General features: G+C 43.5%; 1 protein-coding gene across 1 annotated transcript in view; it reads left to right on the plus strand.

The window, feature by feature from the left end:
- Positions 1-18194, plus strand: part of Atp6v0e1 (ATPase H+ transporting V0 subunit e1) — a 30244-nt gene extending 12050 nt beyond the window's left edge. Inside the window, exons 3-4 of the mRNA XM_008850772.3 lie at positions 11819-11942; positions 17736-18194. Of these exons, the coding sequence (XP_008848994.1) occupies positions 11819-11912 (94 nt within the window). The 3' untranslated portion in view covers positions 11913-11942; positions 17736-18194. The remainder of the gene's footprint in view (positions 1-11818; positions 11943-17735) is intronic.
- The last annotated feature ends 258 nt before the right edge of the window (positions 18195-18452 follow it).

Genomic DNA, 18452 nt, shown 5'->3' on the forward strand with positions numbered 1-18452 from the left:
GTCAGAAGAGGGCATTAGATCTCCTGGAACTGGAGTTACAGATGATTGTTAGCCACTATGTGGGTTCTGCGATTTGAACCTGGCTCTTCTGCAAGAACAGCCAATGCTTAACCACAGAGCCATTTCTCCAGCCTGCACCTTGAATTTCTGATCCTCCTGCCTCTACCTTTTGAGTGCTGAGATTATACTTGTACACTGCCACACCCAGTTTATGTGGCCCTGGGGATTGAACCCAGGGCTTTGTGCACACTAGGCAAGCATGGTACCAACTGAACTACATTTATAGCCCCAGTACTTTGGGGTGTTTTTTTTTTTTTTTTTTTTTTAAACAGAGTCTCCCTGTAGTCCCAGCTGACCTAGGACTCATTATATACACCACTCTAGCCTTCATCTCACAGGAATCTGCCAGTCTACCTCCTAAAGGCATACACCATCATGCCTGACTCCCTAGTACTTTTGATTTGATTTTTTTTTTTTTTTTTTTTTTTTTTTTTTTTTTTTTTTTAAAAAAAAAAAAAAAAAAAAACAGCTGTCCTAACTCACTATGTAGACCAGGCTGGCCTTGAACTCACAAAGATCCACCTGCCTCTGCCTCCCAAGTGCTGGGATTAAAGGCATGTGCCTGATTTGACTTTTTAAACCTACTGTGTTCTCTCACTTTTCCCACTTTACCTCAAGATTATTTTGAAGCAAATGTAGTTTATCTGTAAATATTGTAATGTTGTCTCGAAGATAATCACTATTTTCACATATAACCACAATATCATTACTCTACTCCCAATTGAATTCCTTTATATTACCAAATACCCTATTCCATTTAAACCTCCCTGATCCTCTCATTATTTATCTTATAGTTTATGTGACTAGTGAGTCACATAACACAGCACATTGCAGTTGGTGGCTGTGCCCGTGGGGGTCTGTAATGGTGCTACTATTGGCTTCCGTTGGGTTGAGGTCAGGGATGCTGCTGTTCAGGACAGCCCCACCTTGCCCCTGTGAATAAGTTCCTGGCCCCAAATGGTAGTAGTGCTAAGGTTAAGAAACCCCGACCTCAAGGAATAGAAGGGAAAGAAGAAAGAAGAGGGGTAGAGCCAAACCTGGGCTGTGCCAGCGTTGAGATGTTGCACAATAATCCCTCTTGCCTGGGCCTTCGCTGGTGATAGATCTAGTCATTTACAATCAACTACAATCCAAAAGTAGTGGTATTTGTCCTAATTCTTTCAAGAGCGATTACATAACTTTTATTATAATGTGGTGTTCTAGCTTGATGATTTACTATGCCTGACTTATAACTTGAACTTAGCCGTGTGTGTGCCTAGGAAATGCCATGTGGGTAAAGTTTGGGGGTTTCTATGATCCAGGGTCACCTAGAGGTCAGGAGGCAGGACTGGGAAAGTGGGGGCTTGAGAAGGTGGTAAAACCAGCTGCATGCTTCCTGATGAAGAAATCCACTTTGCACAAGGTGGCTGAGAATTGCCTGAAAGGCAGCATAGGGGATTCAAAGCTGTCTCTAACCTCATTGCCCAAAAGTAGCTTTCTGTTTGAGAGAATTTGGAGGAATGGAGGGAGGAGCCAGCTTCATCTTGAAGCAGTGGAAAGTTCCAGAAGAGAGGTATGTGACTGCATCAATTTCGTTTTTCTTGTTTTTATTTCTTTTTTTTTTTTTTTTTTTTTGTGCTAGGGATTGAGTCTAGCACCTTGCCCATTCTGAGCACATTACCACTTACTCAACCAGACCCCTCAGCCCTGGACCATTTTGTTGCTGTTTTTGTTTCTTCTTCCTTCCTCCCTCCCTCACCCCTTCCTCTCTCTCTAACTGGAGATTGAACCTAGGCCTCTGTTATGCAAGCAAGGCAAGTGCTTTACCACTATATATCCCCAGCCCTTTTTAAAAAATATTTTATTTACTATTTTTATTTTATGTGTGTAAGTGTATTGCCTGTATGTATGTAAGTACACCCATGTCATGCAATGCCCAAGAAGGTCAGAAGAGGGTGTCAGATTCCCCTGGAACTGGAGTTACAGATGGTTGTTAGCCATGTGGGTTCTGGGAACCCCAAACCCAGTCCTCTTTACAAAAGCAGTCATTGCTCTTAACCGTTGAGCGATCTTTCCAGCCTCTTTTTTTTTTTAGACTAGTCTCCCTGTGCTAGCTTGGAACTCACTATGTAGGCCAGCCTGTCTTCAATCTTACAGAGATCCACCTGCTTCTGCCTCCCAAGTGCTGGGATTAAAGGCAAGCATCACCACATATCACCATCGAAAACAACCTGGCTCTGTTTTTCCTTTTTGAGATGGGGTCTGACTAAGTAGCCCAAGCAGGCTGTGAACTCCTGATCCTCCTGCCTTTATGTCTGGGTGCTGAGATTACAGACATGAACCACCATACCCTGCTTTATCAATTTCTGAAGATTTAGTTTCATTAAATAGTTTTGGCATTTTTATTCAAAATTTTTTGGCCATCTTTGTATGTATTTCTTTCTGGAAATCCCTTCTGTCAGTGACCTCTGTCTAGTCCTGTGACACTAACCATACTCAATACCATGCCTTTATGTTCTTAGAGAAAAATGTTAAAACATTAATGTTCAATTAAACCAAAATAAGACAGGATAAGAACATAGAATGAAAATATTCAATGAAACAATTGAAACATTAAATAACCCAAACCACTATCATATCAGTAATCACATTAAGTCTATATGAGTTATTCATTTGGCACTTAAAAGGCAAAGACAACTACCATTTAAAGGCAAGGTAGTACACGTCTTTTAATCTCAGTTTTAAGCCAGCCAGGGCTACACAGTGACACTTTGTCTATTATTTTTTATTTTAATTGTGTGTGTGTGTGTGTGTGTGTGTGTGTGTGTGTAGGTGTACATGGTTATGTACATGAGTGCAGTGCCTGCAGAGGCCAAAAGAGGACATCAGATCCCCTGGAGCTGGGGTTATAGGCAGTGGATTCTGGAAACCAAGCCTGGGTCCTCCAGAAGAGTGTCAGGTGTTCTTAATCTTTGAGCCATCTCTCCAGGCCCATAGCTACACCTTTTGTAGTATTGATCTAGAGATGGTTATGTGCAGTATTAATTTCTTATGCTCTACTTAGAATCAGTATTGAATCGCTTCCAGTAAAATGTACTCACCTGCAACAACATAAACTTACTCTTATTTCCCAGTCTTGCGAGGCTTTTGTCATATATTTTACACCTATGTAAAACCTACTAGAAACTCTGTAATCCTAGCTGGCTCCAGTGGCCCATCCTTTAATTCTAGCAATCCTAGCACTTGGGTGGCTAAGGCAGGAGATTTGAGAGTTCAAGGCCAGCCTTGGATAACTATAGCAAAATATTGTCTAAAAGAAAAAAAGAGAAAGAAAGAAAGAAAGAAAGAAAGAAAGAAAGAAAGAAAGAAAGAAAGAAAGAAAGAAAGGAAAGACAAATCCGTGCTACTATTTCAGTCTTTCTTCTAAAGAGTCATGTTATTTTAGGAATATTAAGGGGAAAAATTCTTTTGTGTTCACCCCTCCCATTTCTAGAGCTCTCTAGTCGCTTTTGTAGAGTTGGGTTTCTATCTCGGATGGCTTCAACCTCAAGTGCTTCCTTCGGTGCTCGTACCACAGGTCTGCTGGCACTGAGTTCTCTTAGCTTTCACTAATCTGGACATTGCTTTCTTTTTTTCCCTTCAGACAAGGTCTCCCTTTGTGGTTGGACTGGCTCAAAACTCCAACCTGACCCTCCTTAGTGCTAGGATTAAAAGCTTTTTTCAAACAAACTTTCAAGGTGCTGTTACATTGTTCTCTGATGTTTCCCTTGGGAACTTGGCTGTAATTTGAATACTTAGTTAAATATTCATTTTCCTTGGTCTTCGTTCAGATTTTATTTTCAGTTTTCAGCAGTTTAACTATATTATGGGAAGGTATAGTTTCCATTGGATTTATCTGGATTGAAATTCACTTGAGTTTTTTTCGGAGCATAATTTAATGTTTTTCACCAAATTTGGGAAATCTTCAGTTGAAATTTCTTCTTTCCCCGCCCTTGCTTATTTCCTGACACTGCTTGATTTTCCTCTCCTTTTAATTAAAAAAAAAAAAAAAAAAAATTGGGGTGGGTAGAGACAGGATCTCCCTGTAGCTCCAGCTAACCTGGCACTTGCTATGTAGACCAGGCTTACCTCTATCTCACAGGGATCTACCTGCCTCTGCTTCCTGAGTGTTGACTTTTTTTATTTATGTGTGTATGTCTGTATGTATGTATGCTACTTGTGTGTGGGTACCTGTGGAGGCCAGAAGGAGGTGTCAGATCTCCTGGAGCTATAGTTAAAGGCAGTTGTGAGCTTCATTTTCTAGCATTTCTCTGAATTTTGTCTGATTTATTCTTGACTCAAGATAAAACCCTTTGGGGCTGCTGCTCTTTGGAGTGGTATTTGTGGTTTCTTACACTCTTTACTCTAGGTGGGCCCCGGCATTGTTTAGTGTTCATCTGTTTGGTGCCTGCCTTCCAGACCTGGAGAGCAACCTGTAGTCAAGTTCACTTTCCCCTCTAGGGACTTGCCATCACTTCAATTTTTAATCTGATAATTGTTTGATTTCTCTCATAGGTTTTTTTTTTTAATAGGGGAGAGGAAACCACAGTGCCTGGCCTAGGCTGTTACTGTTGCCTGCTATATGGAAAAGTTATTAGAATCTTCTATATAGTATGCACATAAGAGGATGTTGGAGCTGCAATTGGCCCAGTGGTGGAGCGAGGCCGTTTTTAATCCTTAGCTCATACAATAAAAGGAAGGATTGTTAGGTACTTGGATTTGGAGGGCCTAGTTTAGAAAATGAGTCTTCAAGTATTAGAGGAAGAAAGGAAAGATATTTTCAAGTTTAAAATGGCAAAATAGGGCATATTCCCATGGTGGTGAAAGGGCCCCAGAGATAAGATTGACAGCCAATGAACAGAAAACATGTTTGTGTCTTCTCATCTGGAACTTGAGATTCTCTGCCAAGCCATCATGGCTGTGCCAGAACTTAGTTCTTTGTGGTTATGGGACTGAGGCCTCTCTTTTCTTGCTGGCTTGTTAGTTAGCCACTGTCACATCACGGAGGCTACCTAAATTCTCTGTGGCCCTCTATCTTCAAAGCCAGCAGCAGCATCTCGTTGTGTCTAGTTCTTTTCACTCTTTAATTTTGTTTTTTTATATTTATTTAGTGTTAGGTAGAGGTTGTATGTAGAGGTCAGAGGACAACTTATGCAAATTGGGTTTTTCCTTTTACAATGTAGGTCCTGGGGAATGAACTGAGGACACCAGTCTTGATGGCAAGCGCCTTTATCCTGCTGAGCCATCTTGTTGGCCCCTTTTCACCCTTTAGTAATCACCCCATGGTGTTGTAGCTAAATGGTAGAGCCTTTGTGTAGCGTGTGGGAAGCCCTAGATTCCATCCCCAGCTGTAGGAGGGAGAACAGCCTTGGGTGGGATTCAGACCTCATTGGGGAGGGTATGGTTCAGCATTCCAGGTGACAGAGTTCATTGGTCATGCCGGGTCTGAATTGCCTTAGAGCTCTAGACAGGCTTTAGGCCAACCTCAGGATTGCAGGCAGGAGGGCAGGGCGTGTCCCTGTGCCAGGGACTCCGGTTCCCTGTTGTGGGAGCTGCAAAAAAGTTATTGTCAAGCCGCAGCCACCAGATCAGAGAGACCTTTGTCAGGGCAAGCTTCACCCAGTGCTACCACACCCAGCCATTGCTACCACACCCAGCCATTGCTACCACACCCACCCCGGGACCTCTAGCCCTTGCCTACAATGTCCCTGCAGCTCCCTCTACTGAGAAAGCAGAAAATGGAGTTCCCTTTAAGGGGAGGGACTTCAGTGGTGCATCCCAGCCACTATTGAAGGGTGGTGAGTTCATCAGACACTCATGTCTTTGACTGGTAGAGCCCTATTGCTCTTCAGAGTTGTCCTGATTACCTCAGGTCTATTCAAGGTCATCTCCCATTCTCTGAGCCTGCTGTATGACCTGATGCTTCAGGAGTGGCTGTTGTGTGTAGCTTTCCTTGTCCCAGGGCTTGTGTGGGGTGTGTACATTAGAGGGTGGGAACTTGGGATATATATCTTACAGATCTGCCCACTGTGGAGGGCCGGTGAGCTTATGTGAAGGTAATAATGGCTCAGTGCCACATGCCCTCTGAAAAACTGTTTGCAAAGAAAAGTAAATCCTTGTAGCTCATTCTGTGGTTTGGATACATTTTTAGCTGTCTCATAAATAAAGAAAAAGAGGGTGGAATGTTTGCTGATCTTTCCCTTGCTATCCACCGCACAGAGCCCTTATTATCTCTTTAGTTCCTAACACCTTGCAGCAAGGATTATCATCTCCATTTTACAAATGGGGAAACAGGCTTGGGGTTGTAAGGTCACTTGCCTAGAGCCATTCTGCTATGTTTGCTGTACATAGAATTAAGATCCCACTTTGTAAAAAAAAAAAAAAAATCCCACTTTGTCTAATACAAAACCTCCCATTTTCTTATAGCTTCTAAATGACATTTGTGTCATTAGATAAGGTGAGAGTCAGCGCAATGACTCCCGGCAAGGGCAAGGCACTCACCTGTGTTTCTGCTGTTCCTGAAGGTGCCCACCGGCAGAGGTCACTCCTGTCCTCTCTAGCTAGATTCCCCATTCCAAGACCTTCACAGTGTGGTTCACCCCCAGTTCCCTGTTCTTCCCACTGAATGTGGAAAAAGAACAAAGCAGGGTTTGAGACAGCTGAGCAGAGCTGTTTCTGTGGCCAGAGCCTGCTCCATGCTGGAAAATTCTGCCAACTGAGATCTCAGGGGCTGAGAGTATTGGGTGAAGGCAGCAGCACACAACTCTGCCATCCCAGTGGCTCAGGCTTTTCAGTCAACATCCCAGCGTCTTCAGGGAGGGTCTGACATGGACATGACCCAGTGAGTGATGTGGAATAGGTGAGGCACCTTTCACCTGCTTGGTGGTTTCTCTCCTTCCTTCCTTCCTTCCTTCCTTCCTTCCTTCCTTCCTTCCTGCCTGCCTTGCTGCCTTCCTTCCTGCCTTCCTTCCATCCATCCTTATTTTGTTTTGTTTTTCTCGGACTTAAACCAAGGACTTCAAACATTCTCTCTCTCTCTTTCAGTCTTTTTGAGACGGTCTCTCTGTAGCCCTAGCTGGCCTGGAACTCACTATGTAGACCAGGCTGACCTTGAACTCACAGAGATCCTCCTGCCTTTGTGTCCAGAGTGCAGGGACTAAAGGCATGTACCACCACACTTGACGGTTTCATTCTTTTAAAAAAAATTGATTTTTATGTATATGAATATTTTGCCTGCATGTAAGTGCACCAGTGCCATGCAGTGCACAAAGAAGTCAGAAGAAGGCATCAGATCCCCTGGAACTGGACTTATGGATGGTTGTTAGCTGCCATGTGGGTGCTGGGAACTGAACCTGTGTCCTCTGCAAGAGCAGCCAGTGCTCTTAACTGCTGAGCCAGCTCTCCAGCCCTGGTGGTTTCATTCTTAACACTATAGAACCAGGAAGATCACAAGTTCAAGGCCTGTCTGGGCTATGGAGTGAATGGACAGCCCTGGGATTACTTAGGGAGACTTTGTCTCTAAATAAAAAGTAGAAGGGAAAAAAAAGCTAGGAAGGTACCCTGGTAGTAGAGTGCTTGCCTAGCACCTGTACCTCAGTGGTAGAGTGCTTGCCTGACATCTAGCATGTCTAGCATCTCTGAGGCCCTGGTTTCAATCCTGGGTACAACCGAACAAAAAAGAAACTTGGACTTGCCCTCTGATCACCCCAGCTCTGTAGCTCTCTATCTGTGCTTTTTTCTGTGGCTGCCTCAAGAGCTTGAAGCTTCTCAGCTGATGATTATTAGGCTGGCCTTTGGGCTGTGAAGACATGTGGAACAGTTTGGGCAAACACAAAGGGTACAGATAGTTCCTTTTCTTTACACAACAAGTAATAGATCCACTGGAATATGAGCGCTTCCTCCACCCACTTCCATCAATTCATTGTAGGTTTTTTTCCTTCTTCTTCTTTCCAGTGCTCTGTGTATATATCAGCTTTAAAGGGAAACTTTAAGTCTGTAGGTAGTCAGAAGGGCAGGCACAGAGTTCCACTGATTAGAGGGAAAATTCCTCTGAAATTTCAAATCAAATAGCCTAGACTGTTTCTCACAGAATTTTCTTGAAACTGGTTTGTTGTTGTTTTAAATGAGTTTTTTTTTTTTTTTTTTTTTTTTTTTTTTTTTAAATTGAGACAGGGTCTCCCTGTAGCTCCAGCTGTCCTGGAACTCACTATGTGAAAATAGTGTCAAGGGCTGGGAATGTAGCTCAGCACTTTCCTAGCATGTTCAAGTCCCTGGGTTCAAGCTATCCTTTACACTGTTGTAAAAACAAAACAAAAATTATTCCATTACCACAAATGGATAGATGGATGGGTGGGTGAGTGAGTTTATCCTGAGGAGACTGGAGTCCAGGAGTTTGAAACCAGCATGCAAGATGATGAGACTCCATCTCAAAACAAAAACAAAAACAAAAAAAACCGAAACACAAATACACAATGGGAGGGGAGGATATGTTAAAATTAAATTCTGGAAGTTTCCGAAAACTGACCTGAGAGAACACAGTGGTCCTCATTCTTGCTTCTGGATATTTATTCTCTACCATGGGCACCAAAGGCTTATAAGGAGCTTAGTCAGTATCCAGCACATGGATCCTCACTTCTGTAATTCATAAACAATTTAGACTTAGCTAAATTCATGCCCTCTAAGGTGTTCTCCATTCAAACATCTCAAAAGGTCAGTTTTCGCCATAGCAATATTAATTTGGCCTGGTTTCTGGGTCTGCTACTGCCTGTTGCTACCCAGTTAGTATTGTGGCCATAGGCAAGTCATTTAGCTTGCCTCTGCCTTGGGTTCTTTAACTGTATAGTGTGAGAGCTAAAGGACGGACAGCATCAGGTGACAGCATAGGAGAGTATGAGCTGCAGACAGACATACTCCATAGCTTCCTGAGGGGTTCCTGACCCTCAGGTTGGGAGGGGAAGAAGGTGGGAAGGGAGTGTCTTAACAGTATACATGATTTTGGTCTTCTGAAGTGCTATTGTTTAAAGGGTTCCTCAGGAACTTTTTTTAGTAAATAGGATGGTTCTTTAGGCACAGTGGGTAGGTAGGAGCACAGGCTAAGACTAAGTTGTAGGTCATGATGATAGAAGCATTCTTAGATACAGGAGAGTTAAGACATATTTTGACTATAAACAAACCTCATAATCTTATACCAGCCATAGTAGTGCATGCCTTTAATCCCAGCCCGCAGGAGGATCTCTGGGCTGGGACTAGGGAGACCCTGTCAAAAACAAAAACAAAAAATCTCTTAGTAGTAGCTTTGGTGAATCTCTGGAAGTTACAGGTCCACAGCTAGGAAAGGAGGAAGGCCAAACACAAAGGTCAAACAGGCTTCAATCCTAAGCGGACTTCATGCCTATTTTAATTTTCTCACTTGCAATATCTCTGTGATAAAGGAATATTGTCTATGTAGGCAGTCACAGCAAAATTTGCGAATGGTGCTAATAGTGAGAGACTTCAACCAGACACTAGTCAAGGGAGCCTTTCTCTCCCCACAGCCCTTTAATTTTCTCTGTCTTTCTGTCCAGCTTTAAGGATTTTCAGAGAGCTCCGTGCAGCTGAGGTTGGTAACTGCTCCACACCCCAGAGTGCTGGAAGATGGGGTTTTTATTGCATGTTATACACTCTTGATGAAGAAAGGAAACAGGACAGTGTGGGCCCTAACTTATTTTTTAATTTGATGTTTCTAAGCGTTGGCCAGTGAGCTCTGTCTCTTACCAAACACACGCAACTCCGTTCCTCTAGGCAGCTCTCTTGCCTGCTGGGCTTAGGGAAATCCTCTGTTTGGGTGGAATTTTCCATGACTCTCAGCTCTGTACCTTTAGCCACAGAGCTTTTCTTCAGTGTGCCTGCCTGTGCTGTTCTCTCTCTCTCTCTCTCTCTCTCTCTCTCTCTCTCTCTCTCTCTCTCCTCTCTCTCTCTGTATTAAACCTCCCTTGGTGTTTGTGTTTGTGTTTAATACTGTAGTCCTAAGGACAGATATGAGAATGTCCTCTGAATTAAGTTTTTGTTTGTAAAGTGAGTCAGCTGAGGTATCTGTTTTGTCCTAGTTACCTCAGGTATAATGTTTCCTGTCACAAAATCACCTTTTGTGGGATAGGGAAGGCAGATCCCTCATGTCTGTAGGCACCAGCTTCTGAGGCTGTGCTTGCTGGCTGCTTCTCTGTTGGTGATCAGAATCAGCCTTTTGAGCCTGTGATTGGAAGGGTTCCAAAAATGGTGACAAATGGAGGCGACCCCAACCCAATAAAGGCCTAGTCGGGTTCCTCTCCTACAGGAGAATTTAAAAGACTTCCATAACCCTCTGTCTTCCTTTCCTTAGCAACTCCCAGAGCCCATGCAACAGTGTAGCATGAGATTATGCCACTAAAATTCATCCTCCCAGGGCTTGTTCTTCAGGATACTACATCTCCACCCTAATCCTCCTCTTTGCAGAGAACTAAGGGACTCCTTTGTTTTGAATAGGACCTAAAGGCAAGGTGGCTGATTTCTGCCTCATTCTGGTCTCCTTGAACATTATCTCCTTTCCTGGCTATCCCCCCTCACCATTTTCTGTGACTTTCCCTTTTTCCTTCCCTTTATAGCAGTTATTATCTGACATTGTGTAGGCTTTATGAGGTTGGTGACATTCCATCTTCACCGTTGTGCTCCCGAGGCCTGGAACCTAGTAATTGCTCATTAAATATTTGTTCATAAGTAAAACAGAATGGTCAGATAGACAGACCCATGGGTACCACCTTTCTTTTTGTTCTTTGCTTTGGTCTTAATGCTCAGTGGTTCTCAAGTTTCATTGTGCATGTGAATTACCTTATCAGATATAAAAACTCAATTTGTTCAGAACTTTCTGAACAGAAGAAAATTTTAATGATAACTGCTATTTTAGCTTCTGAGATGAGACCCTTCCTCTTAATTAGTCGTACTTCCTCTTTAATTGATCTGTAATTGAGAGGTTTGGGTCGGAATACAGAGGTTTACCTTGTTATTTAGATTCTGAAGTAAGCAGCAGAAGTTCAGTGTTTACTGATCCTGCTTTGTTGGGAAACCACAGAATGTTTTAGCATATTTTAGTGGTGATGGTGGTTAGAGAAGAGCCTAAGTAGTGGTCTATGTGGAAGCTGATAGGCTGAAATCAAACCTTGGCTGTACCCCTAAAATTAGATGTGCCACTTAAGTTGTGGGCTGTAACATTTGCAGACTGTATAAAAGAAAATCTTTTTTTGGCCAGGCACAGTGGTGCAAGTCTTTAATCTTTGTACTTGGAGAGGCAGAGGCGGGTGGATCTCTGTGAGATTGAGGCTAGCCTGGTTAGTTATATAATGAGTTTTAGGTCCACTATGGCTACAGGGAGACCGTGTCACAAAACAAAACCAAACAAGCAAACAAAACAAAAACCTGCCTGAAGTTGCAATGGTGATAAACGGTGGGGAGGTTGAAAGACTTGATGGTAAAGGTATCCTGGATTTGTGACATCTCAGGTACTGGGCAAGGTAATGACCTAGCTCGGCTGCTTTGTGGATTGTCTCAAAATGAAGGCAAAGTAGGACTGGGGAGATGTTTTCTTACTGGATGTCTCCTAGGAGCATGACATAGTGAAGGCGTGGTCTGAAAGGAACAGAGTCAACTTTTACTAACGGGTGTATGAAAATGATGATGTTCCGGCTGATTCAAACTTTTGCTTTTGTTCCTCTCCCCATCAACTGTTTAGTTGGCTGATTGCAATTCTGGCCCAGCTCAACCCTCTCTTTGGACCACAATTGAAGAATGAAACCATCTGGTACCTGAAGTATCACTGGCCTTGAGGAAGAAATGCTCCACAGTGCGGCACCCAGGTGATTATACCTGTGACCTTCCACAGCAGTCAGCCTGTGAGCTGGTGTGCTTGCCAGGCCTTTTCCTTCAGAACTTTATGACCTTTTCATTGGTGGGAATAAACTGTTTCTTTGTTAATCTGATACATTCTATTAGGCACTAGATGTTAAGGTCAGAAAGGTGGGCAAGGAGTGACTATTTATGACTAAACTAGGCCCAAGATAATTGTGTATAGGTTCTGGATTGGCAACATTCCAAACTCTTCACAGTCACTGAAGTGCTAACCAGTTGGTCAGCCTTGCAGGAAGTTCAGTTCAAGATGTAGGATTTTTCTGGGAACTTTTGTTCACACATTTATGTTTGCGTACCCATATATACCTTTTGTTTGTTTGTGTGTGTGTGTGTTTGTTTGAAACAGGGTCTCACTATGCAGCCCTGGCTGGCCTGGAACTCCCCCCCCACCGCCTCCTGAATGCTGAGACTAAAGGCATGCACTACCTTGTCCAGCTCACACACACACACATATCTTACACACACACTACTGCTACAGAAAGATATTCTTATGCTGCTCTGTGTCTGTTTTCACCAAACATGCTAGAGATTATTGGGTACTAGTTTGTAGATACCTTCTTTATCTCCTACAGACATTGAGATATTGGGGCATAGAAGGAAAACCAACTTTGACTTAGTTTACTCTGCTATTTCTTTCATAGCACAGGTAACTTTTGACACCACAGAGAGGGTGGAGCAGGTCCCCATACATTGAAGCAAGCAAGCGAGTGAGCAATTCTATAGTAGATAACACTTGAGTGTCCTTTAACACAATTAGTTCTGATAATGTCTACCTGGAGATAGTATCAGACCCCACAAGTTGAGAGCTCAGTGCCCAAGGCTGCCTGCTCCCCACTTTCAGTGCCACTTGCAAACCCCAGTTTGTTTGACCTGTGCTTTTGACCCATCAGCTATAAACTGGGATTCCAACAATCACCTCCACAGGCTGGGTTTGGGTAGCTTCCAGAACCTGGGAAAACCTGTTTCCTGGTTTATTATAATGGATTTTAGAAAGGATACAGACAAACCGATGCATCACTCGAGGCAGATGTCAGAATGGTCCCACCCTCCAGGAATCTCTGTGGGTTGGACTTCTGTGGGATCTCCCAAGACCTTTTCCTCTGGGGTTTTATGAAGATTTCATTGTATTTGTAATGCTAATAGTCTGCATGGGAAATCCCAGCAAGGTTTGTCTTGGGGGTTGGGATCTCTCCACAGTATTCCTCCCTGCTGGATTTGGGGCAAAACCACCTGTAGCATGAAGTGTTGGGATTTATTATCATGCAGGGTCCTCAGAGAATTTCTTTATGGCCAATTCCAAGGTGGAAAGACAAGATTAGAGTTTTCTGTGACCCACCTTGGGAAGGGAGTTTTGAGACAAAACCATGGAAGAAAACAAATAATTACCATAGGTTATCCCCCATCTTTTGCTGTTATTGACAAAGCCACTTTAGTTCTGTTTTTTTGTTGTTACTCTGAGGATTGGACTCAGGATTTTACCTCACACGTACTAGGCAAGTGCTCCACCCCTGAGCTGCAATCCCTTTTTGTTCTTGTTTTGAGTTAGAGCCAAGTCTAGTGTAGCCCAGGCTGTCCTTGAACTTCTGATCCCCCTACTTCAGCCTCGTGATGCTGGGATTACAATTATGTAACACCACACCCAGCTACAGTACCATGTTATGCATCATAAACATTTTGTTTTATTTTTCTGGTGATATCTATGCATTCCAAAAATATTTGCATGCTCTGTATGGTATGAAGGATGGATTTCCAAGAGGCTGCGGCTCTGAAGAGGTTTGCGATCTGTTGGGAAGGCACAGTTCAGTCATACCTGGGGAAAGGTAGACACTACAAGGTATTGTGTGGTTGAAAGTCTTTCCTTTTTATAGACCTTTCTGCTACTGTTTTGACTCAGCCATGTCCTTATTTGGGGTTCCAGTGTCATAGTTTTCTCTTGTTTAAACTCAGCTGCTCCTGCCATGCCTGGACAGCCCCCCCCTTCCTTTGCATCCCCTTAGTGATTTGATGTTTCTCACTCTGCAGGCACCAACTCCATATGTCATGGCAGTGGCTCCTCCCCTGGTCTCCACATTTCTGCCATGGGTTCTCTGCAGAATACCATGGGGCTCTTCTTGAGACAGACTGCCGCTTGCTTCGCAACTCTTGAGTAGTTTCAGGCTGTAGTGGGCTCTACTTGGTTGTTTTCTTAACCTGAGATCTCTGATTTTAATGGCAAAATGCTCCTTGAAATGCAGTGTAAAATGTAAGTACACAGCTTTTGTCAGGGCCATCCAAGGTCCCTTGAGACACAGAACCAGGAAAGTTAGGAACAAGAACATTCAATCTCAGTATGTCCAGCTCTCCACCTCAGCCCTAAGGCTGTCCTGGTCTGCCCAGGAGCCTCCTTTTCATCTTTTCCTCCCACTCCTCTGCTCCTGAGCTGCTGGGTCCAGGCCTGCCATTTTCATGGTCTGGCCTAATTATCTCCCTTAGTCCTTCCTGCCTCTCACTACTACTGTATAACTCAGCAGACCAGCAAACACTGCTGTGCGTGGGACGAGCTGCCTCAGCACTGGCCTTCTCTTAATGTGTCCGATGTTTCTCTTTCAGGGCTCAAATCCTTCTGCTTTCTTTTTGGCCACTCTGTTTCAAAGCAACTTTTTTCTTTAGTCTTTAAAGACATTTAGTTCTTCAGTTCTTACCATTCATTTAGGACATTGCCCTAAATTGTTAAATATGTATACCTTTACTTGGCTTACCCTTTGTAGTTAGTTAATCTATAAGACATATATTTCCAGGTTATAGGAAGAAAGAATTAGTTGGAATATTTATCTGAAACAATAAAAAAAGATAAAAATTAAAATTAGAGAGAGAATGAGAGCTTCACATCCCCCCCTTCCTTTCTTTTCGTTTGTTTTATTTTGTTGTGACAGGATCTCCCTGTAGCCCCAGCTGGAACTTACTATGTAGTCCAGGCTGGCCTCAATCTCACAGAGATCTGCCTGCCTTTGCCTCCCCAGTGCTAGGTTGAAAGGCATGTGCCATCAGGCCAGACTCCAGCTTAGTATTTTTACGTTTTCTTCACTCTCTGGTCCCTCAGCCCATTGCCATTCTCAGTTTATTGTTGGTAACCTTAGTGATTCCTTTGTTTACAAAATGAGAATGTGGATGTGTGATTGACTTCTCCAGTTCTGCCCTTAGCCAGCTATTTCCAATCTGAGGAATTATGTACTTCCAATGGACTCCAATCAAGCCACTGGGCCAAGCCTTGTCGCACAACACTTAACTGCAGTTAAACTGTTACCATGACGGTTGAGTGAAAATCATCCCCTATTTGTGTGTGTGCTTTCAAAAGTGAAGACTGTTTTTCCCCCTTTGCGATTCTTTGTCAAAAAAGACCAAAAGAAGGGCTAGAAAGATGGCCCAATGGTCAGGAGTGCATACTGCTCTTGCACAGGACCTGAGTTTGTTCTTAGCACCTACATTGGGCAGCTCACAACTGCCTGCAACTCCAGCTCCAGGGAATCTGATGCCCTCTTCTGGGGCCCCAGGGCACCTATACTAACACATGTATGTACCCACACACAGACATAATTAAAAATAAAGTATTTTTTTAAAACAGCCCAAAGAGTAAGGAAGCTTATCAGTATGCCCTTCATAAAAGATTCACACAGAAACATTCACATTCTCATTCAGGTGGGGCAGAGGTCTGCAGAACAGCTGTTGTGTCAGTGTGAGCTGGGAACATCAAATGTTCCCAAGGTTTTATGAGGCTTGGCTCTGGTAATTGCCACCCTTGGCCTGATGTTATTTTCCTAGTGCATTGTAAAACAGTCCTTGAATTATTCCACTTTCTTTTTGCGTGTTTGTGGTGCTTGGGATTGAACCCAGGACCCTGAACATGCTAAGCATGTACTCCATCATTGAGCTGCAGTCCCAGGTCTGCCTCTATTTCCATCTTGGGTTGAATGTGTGTGTTTGTAGTATCCTGCAGTGGGACTCCACCATTAATAGCTGCTTTCTGGCTGGGTGTGGTGGTGCATCCGAGGCCGGCGGATCTCTGTGAATTCAAGGCCAGCCCGGTCTACATAGTGAGTTCCAGACCAGCAGGGGCTACAGAGACCCTGTTTCAAAAAGACAAAAAACAAACAAACAAACAAAACCACAAATCAAAAAAATAGCTGCTTTCCATGAAGGTGGTTGGGCTGCTCCCTCCTTTAAGCCAGTAAGACCTAGCAGCAGGCCCTTGTCCTCTTCTGGGTCCTCTTAGACCACAGGTCTGGGAAACCTATGGTGTAGTTTCGCCACACTGAGCTCATATTCTCCCCTCTGTGCCCACTGATTTGGAAAGCCCTTGCAGAGCCAGATCTCCCTGCATGTGTTTGACCACCAGCTTTGTTATACCTGCATGCCACAATCCATGTTTTGTCTGAATTTAGCAAATACGAGGCCCCCAAGCACAGACACCTCCTACGCTCTCTACATTTAACCCCTGGCAGTTTTCACACTTGGACAAGTTGTATGTTGTCCTTTGCTCAAGCCTGTGTGCAAATTGCCTAGAATACTTAATTTTCATTTTATATTCCTTTTTTAAATTTCAGAAGTAACATGTAGACACTGTAACAGTTCACTTTTCTTTGGCTGAGTTGTGAATAGAATGCATGACTAGGCACATGCTAGGCAAGCTCTCTACCACTGAGCTGCAACCCCAGTACAGCATAAGCTTTACGTAAAGACCCTTATACCAGTACTGTGAACAACTCAGTGTGTGGAGATGCCTGCTTTAAATATTTGCCATTTCCATGTGGTGTCACGTTGTAAGGTTAAGCTCCTGAAAAAAGAAGTTGCTAATTGGTACCTATACTTGTAGTTCGAACGGGGAGCCGCCTGAAAGGCTGCCAGGAGTCCTGAACAAGGCCAGGAGCCTGCAAGGGAAGAGCAGAGGGTGGCCGTATTGGTGACCAGCTGCCTTGCTGTGAGAGGGGAAGTAAGGAGCATAGGAACTTATAAATTCCAGCTCCATCATGTTAGTCAGCTTCCTTCTTCCTGCTTTTTGTAACACAGTCACATTGCCATTTGTGCAGTAAGGTCCTTGGTCATTTGACTTACTGTAAAATCTGCCCAAACCTGTCTGTAGTGAGTCCATTCTTCATCTGAGCATTTATTGAACACCTCCTTGTTTTAAAATACTGGCCTGGTTAACTTTCTTTCATGTGGGGATGAGGCAGATTTCACTGCGTTGCCCAGGTTGGCCCTACACTCTCCATCCTCCTGCCTCAGTCTCCTAGGTACTAAGATTGCAGGCATGTGCCAGACACTATACCTGGCTTTTGATTAACTTTCTTGACACTAACTATATCCCTACTTCTTTTTTATACTTTATTTTAAGGCAGAATCTAATTTTCCCAGGCTTGTCTTATCTATAGCCAGGCCTTCAATTTGTTTTTGTTTGCTAGTTTTGTTTTTGTTTTGAGACAAGGTCTCACTATGTAGCTCTGCTTGGCCTGGAACTCACTATAGTAGACCAAGCTGCCCTCAAACTCATGGAGATCTACCTGCCTTTGTTTCCTGAGTGCTGGGATTAAAGGCTTGTGTCACCACACCTGGCTAGGGCCTTAGACCTGTGATCCTCATGCCTCAGCCTCCTGAGCAGCTGGGGTTTCCCACCTGTGTCACCAGGCTACTTTCTGTTCTCTTTCTAGAAGGGATGAGGACTTAGAAGTTAGAGGACCTTGAGTTACCAAAACTGTTTTGTTTTGCAGGTCACAAAGAAAATGCCTTCTAGATACAAAGCCACCTCCACACTCAGACCACCTTCTTCGACAGCCTACTTTGGGCATGAACTGCCTTACACTTGAAGATCTTAATGCTGCGGTACCAGGATTTTTTTCCTTCACCTTTTTTACACTTTGATGAATGACGTGCCTACTTAGCTGACTCTAAAACATGTCTACACTCTTCTGAGAGAAAAGGTGCTGTTCTGAGAACTCTGTTACTCTTGCCTTGGAACCTGAGGCTTTGAAGATTGTTCTTGTCAGCTCACAACACGAGAGTCAGCGATGTGCTTTAAAATTGCTGCAAGATAACACTCGACAGGACAGGGAAGAAAGCACACTCAGAGAGAAGAGCTAGCTCAGATTTACACCAAACTGTATTTTCAGAATGAAATTCTTACCTCTACCACCTTTTGGAATAAATTATTTTTCTGCTTTCTATGGAAATCTGGCTCCAGTGTTTAAAAAAGCTCAATTTTCTAAGCTCTTCTGTCTCTAGATAATGCCTTTTAAAAGTGAGGTTGTTGTCTAAACTTAGGTTGGATGTATAAACCGTGCCCTGTGGTTTGAGACATCTGAAGAGTCTGGTAAGTACTTTTCTTGATCATTCAGTAAGCATCTGAGTGCCTACTGAAGGCAAAGCACTGGAGGAATCAAAAGATGTGAAACTGGGGTCCCTGCACGTTCAAGAGCTCATGGGTTGTT

This window comes from Nannospalax galili, unplaced genomic scaffold (genome assembly GCF_000622305.1).
Source record: "Nannospalax galili isolate Female #2095 unplaced genomic scaffold, S.galili_v1.0 scaffold104, whole genome shotgun sequence".
Classification (NCBI taxonomy): Eukaryota; Metazoa; Chordata; class Mammalia; order Rodentia; family Spalacidae; genus Nannospalax; species Nannospalax galili.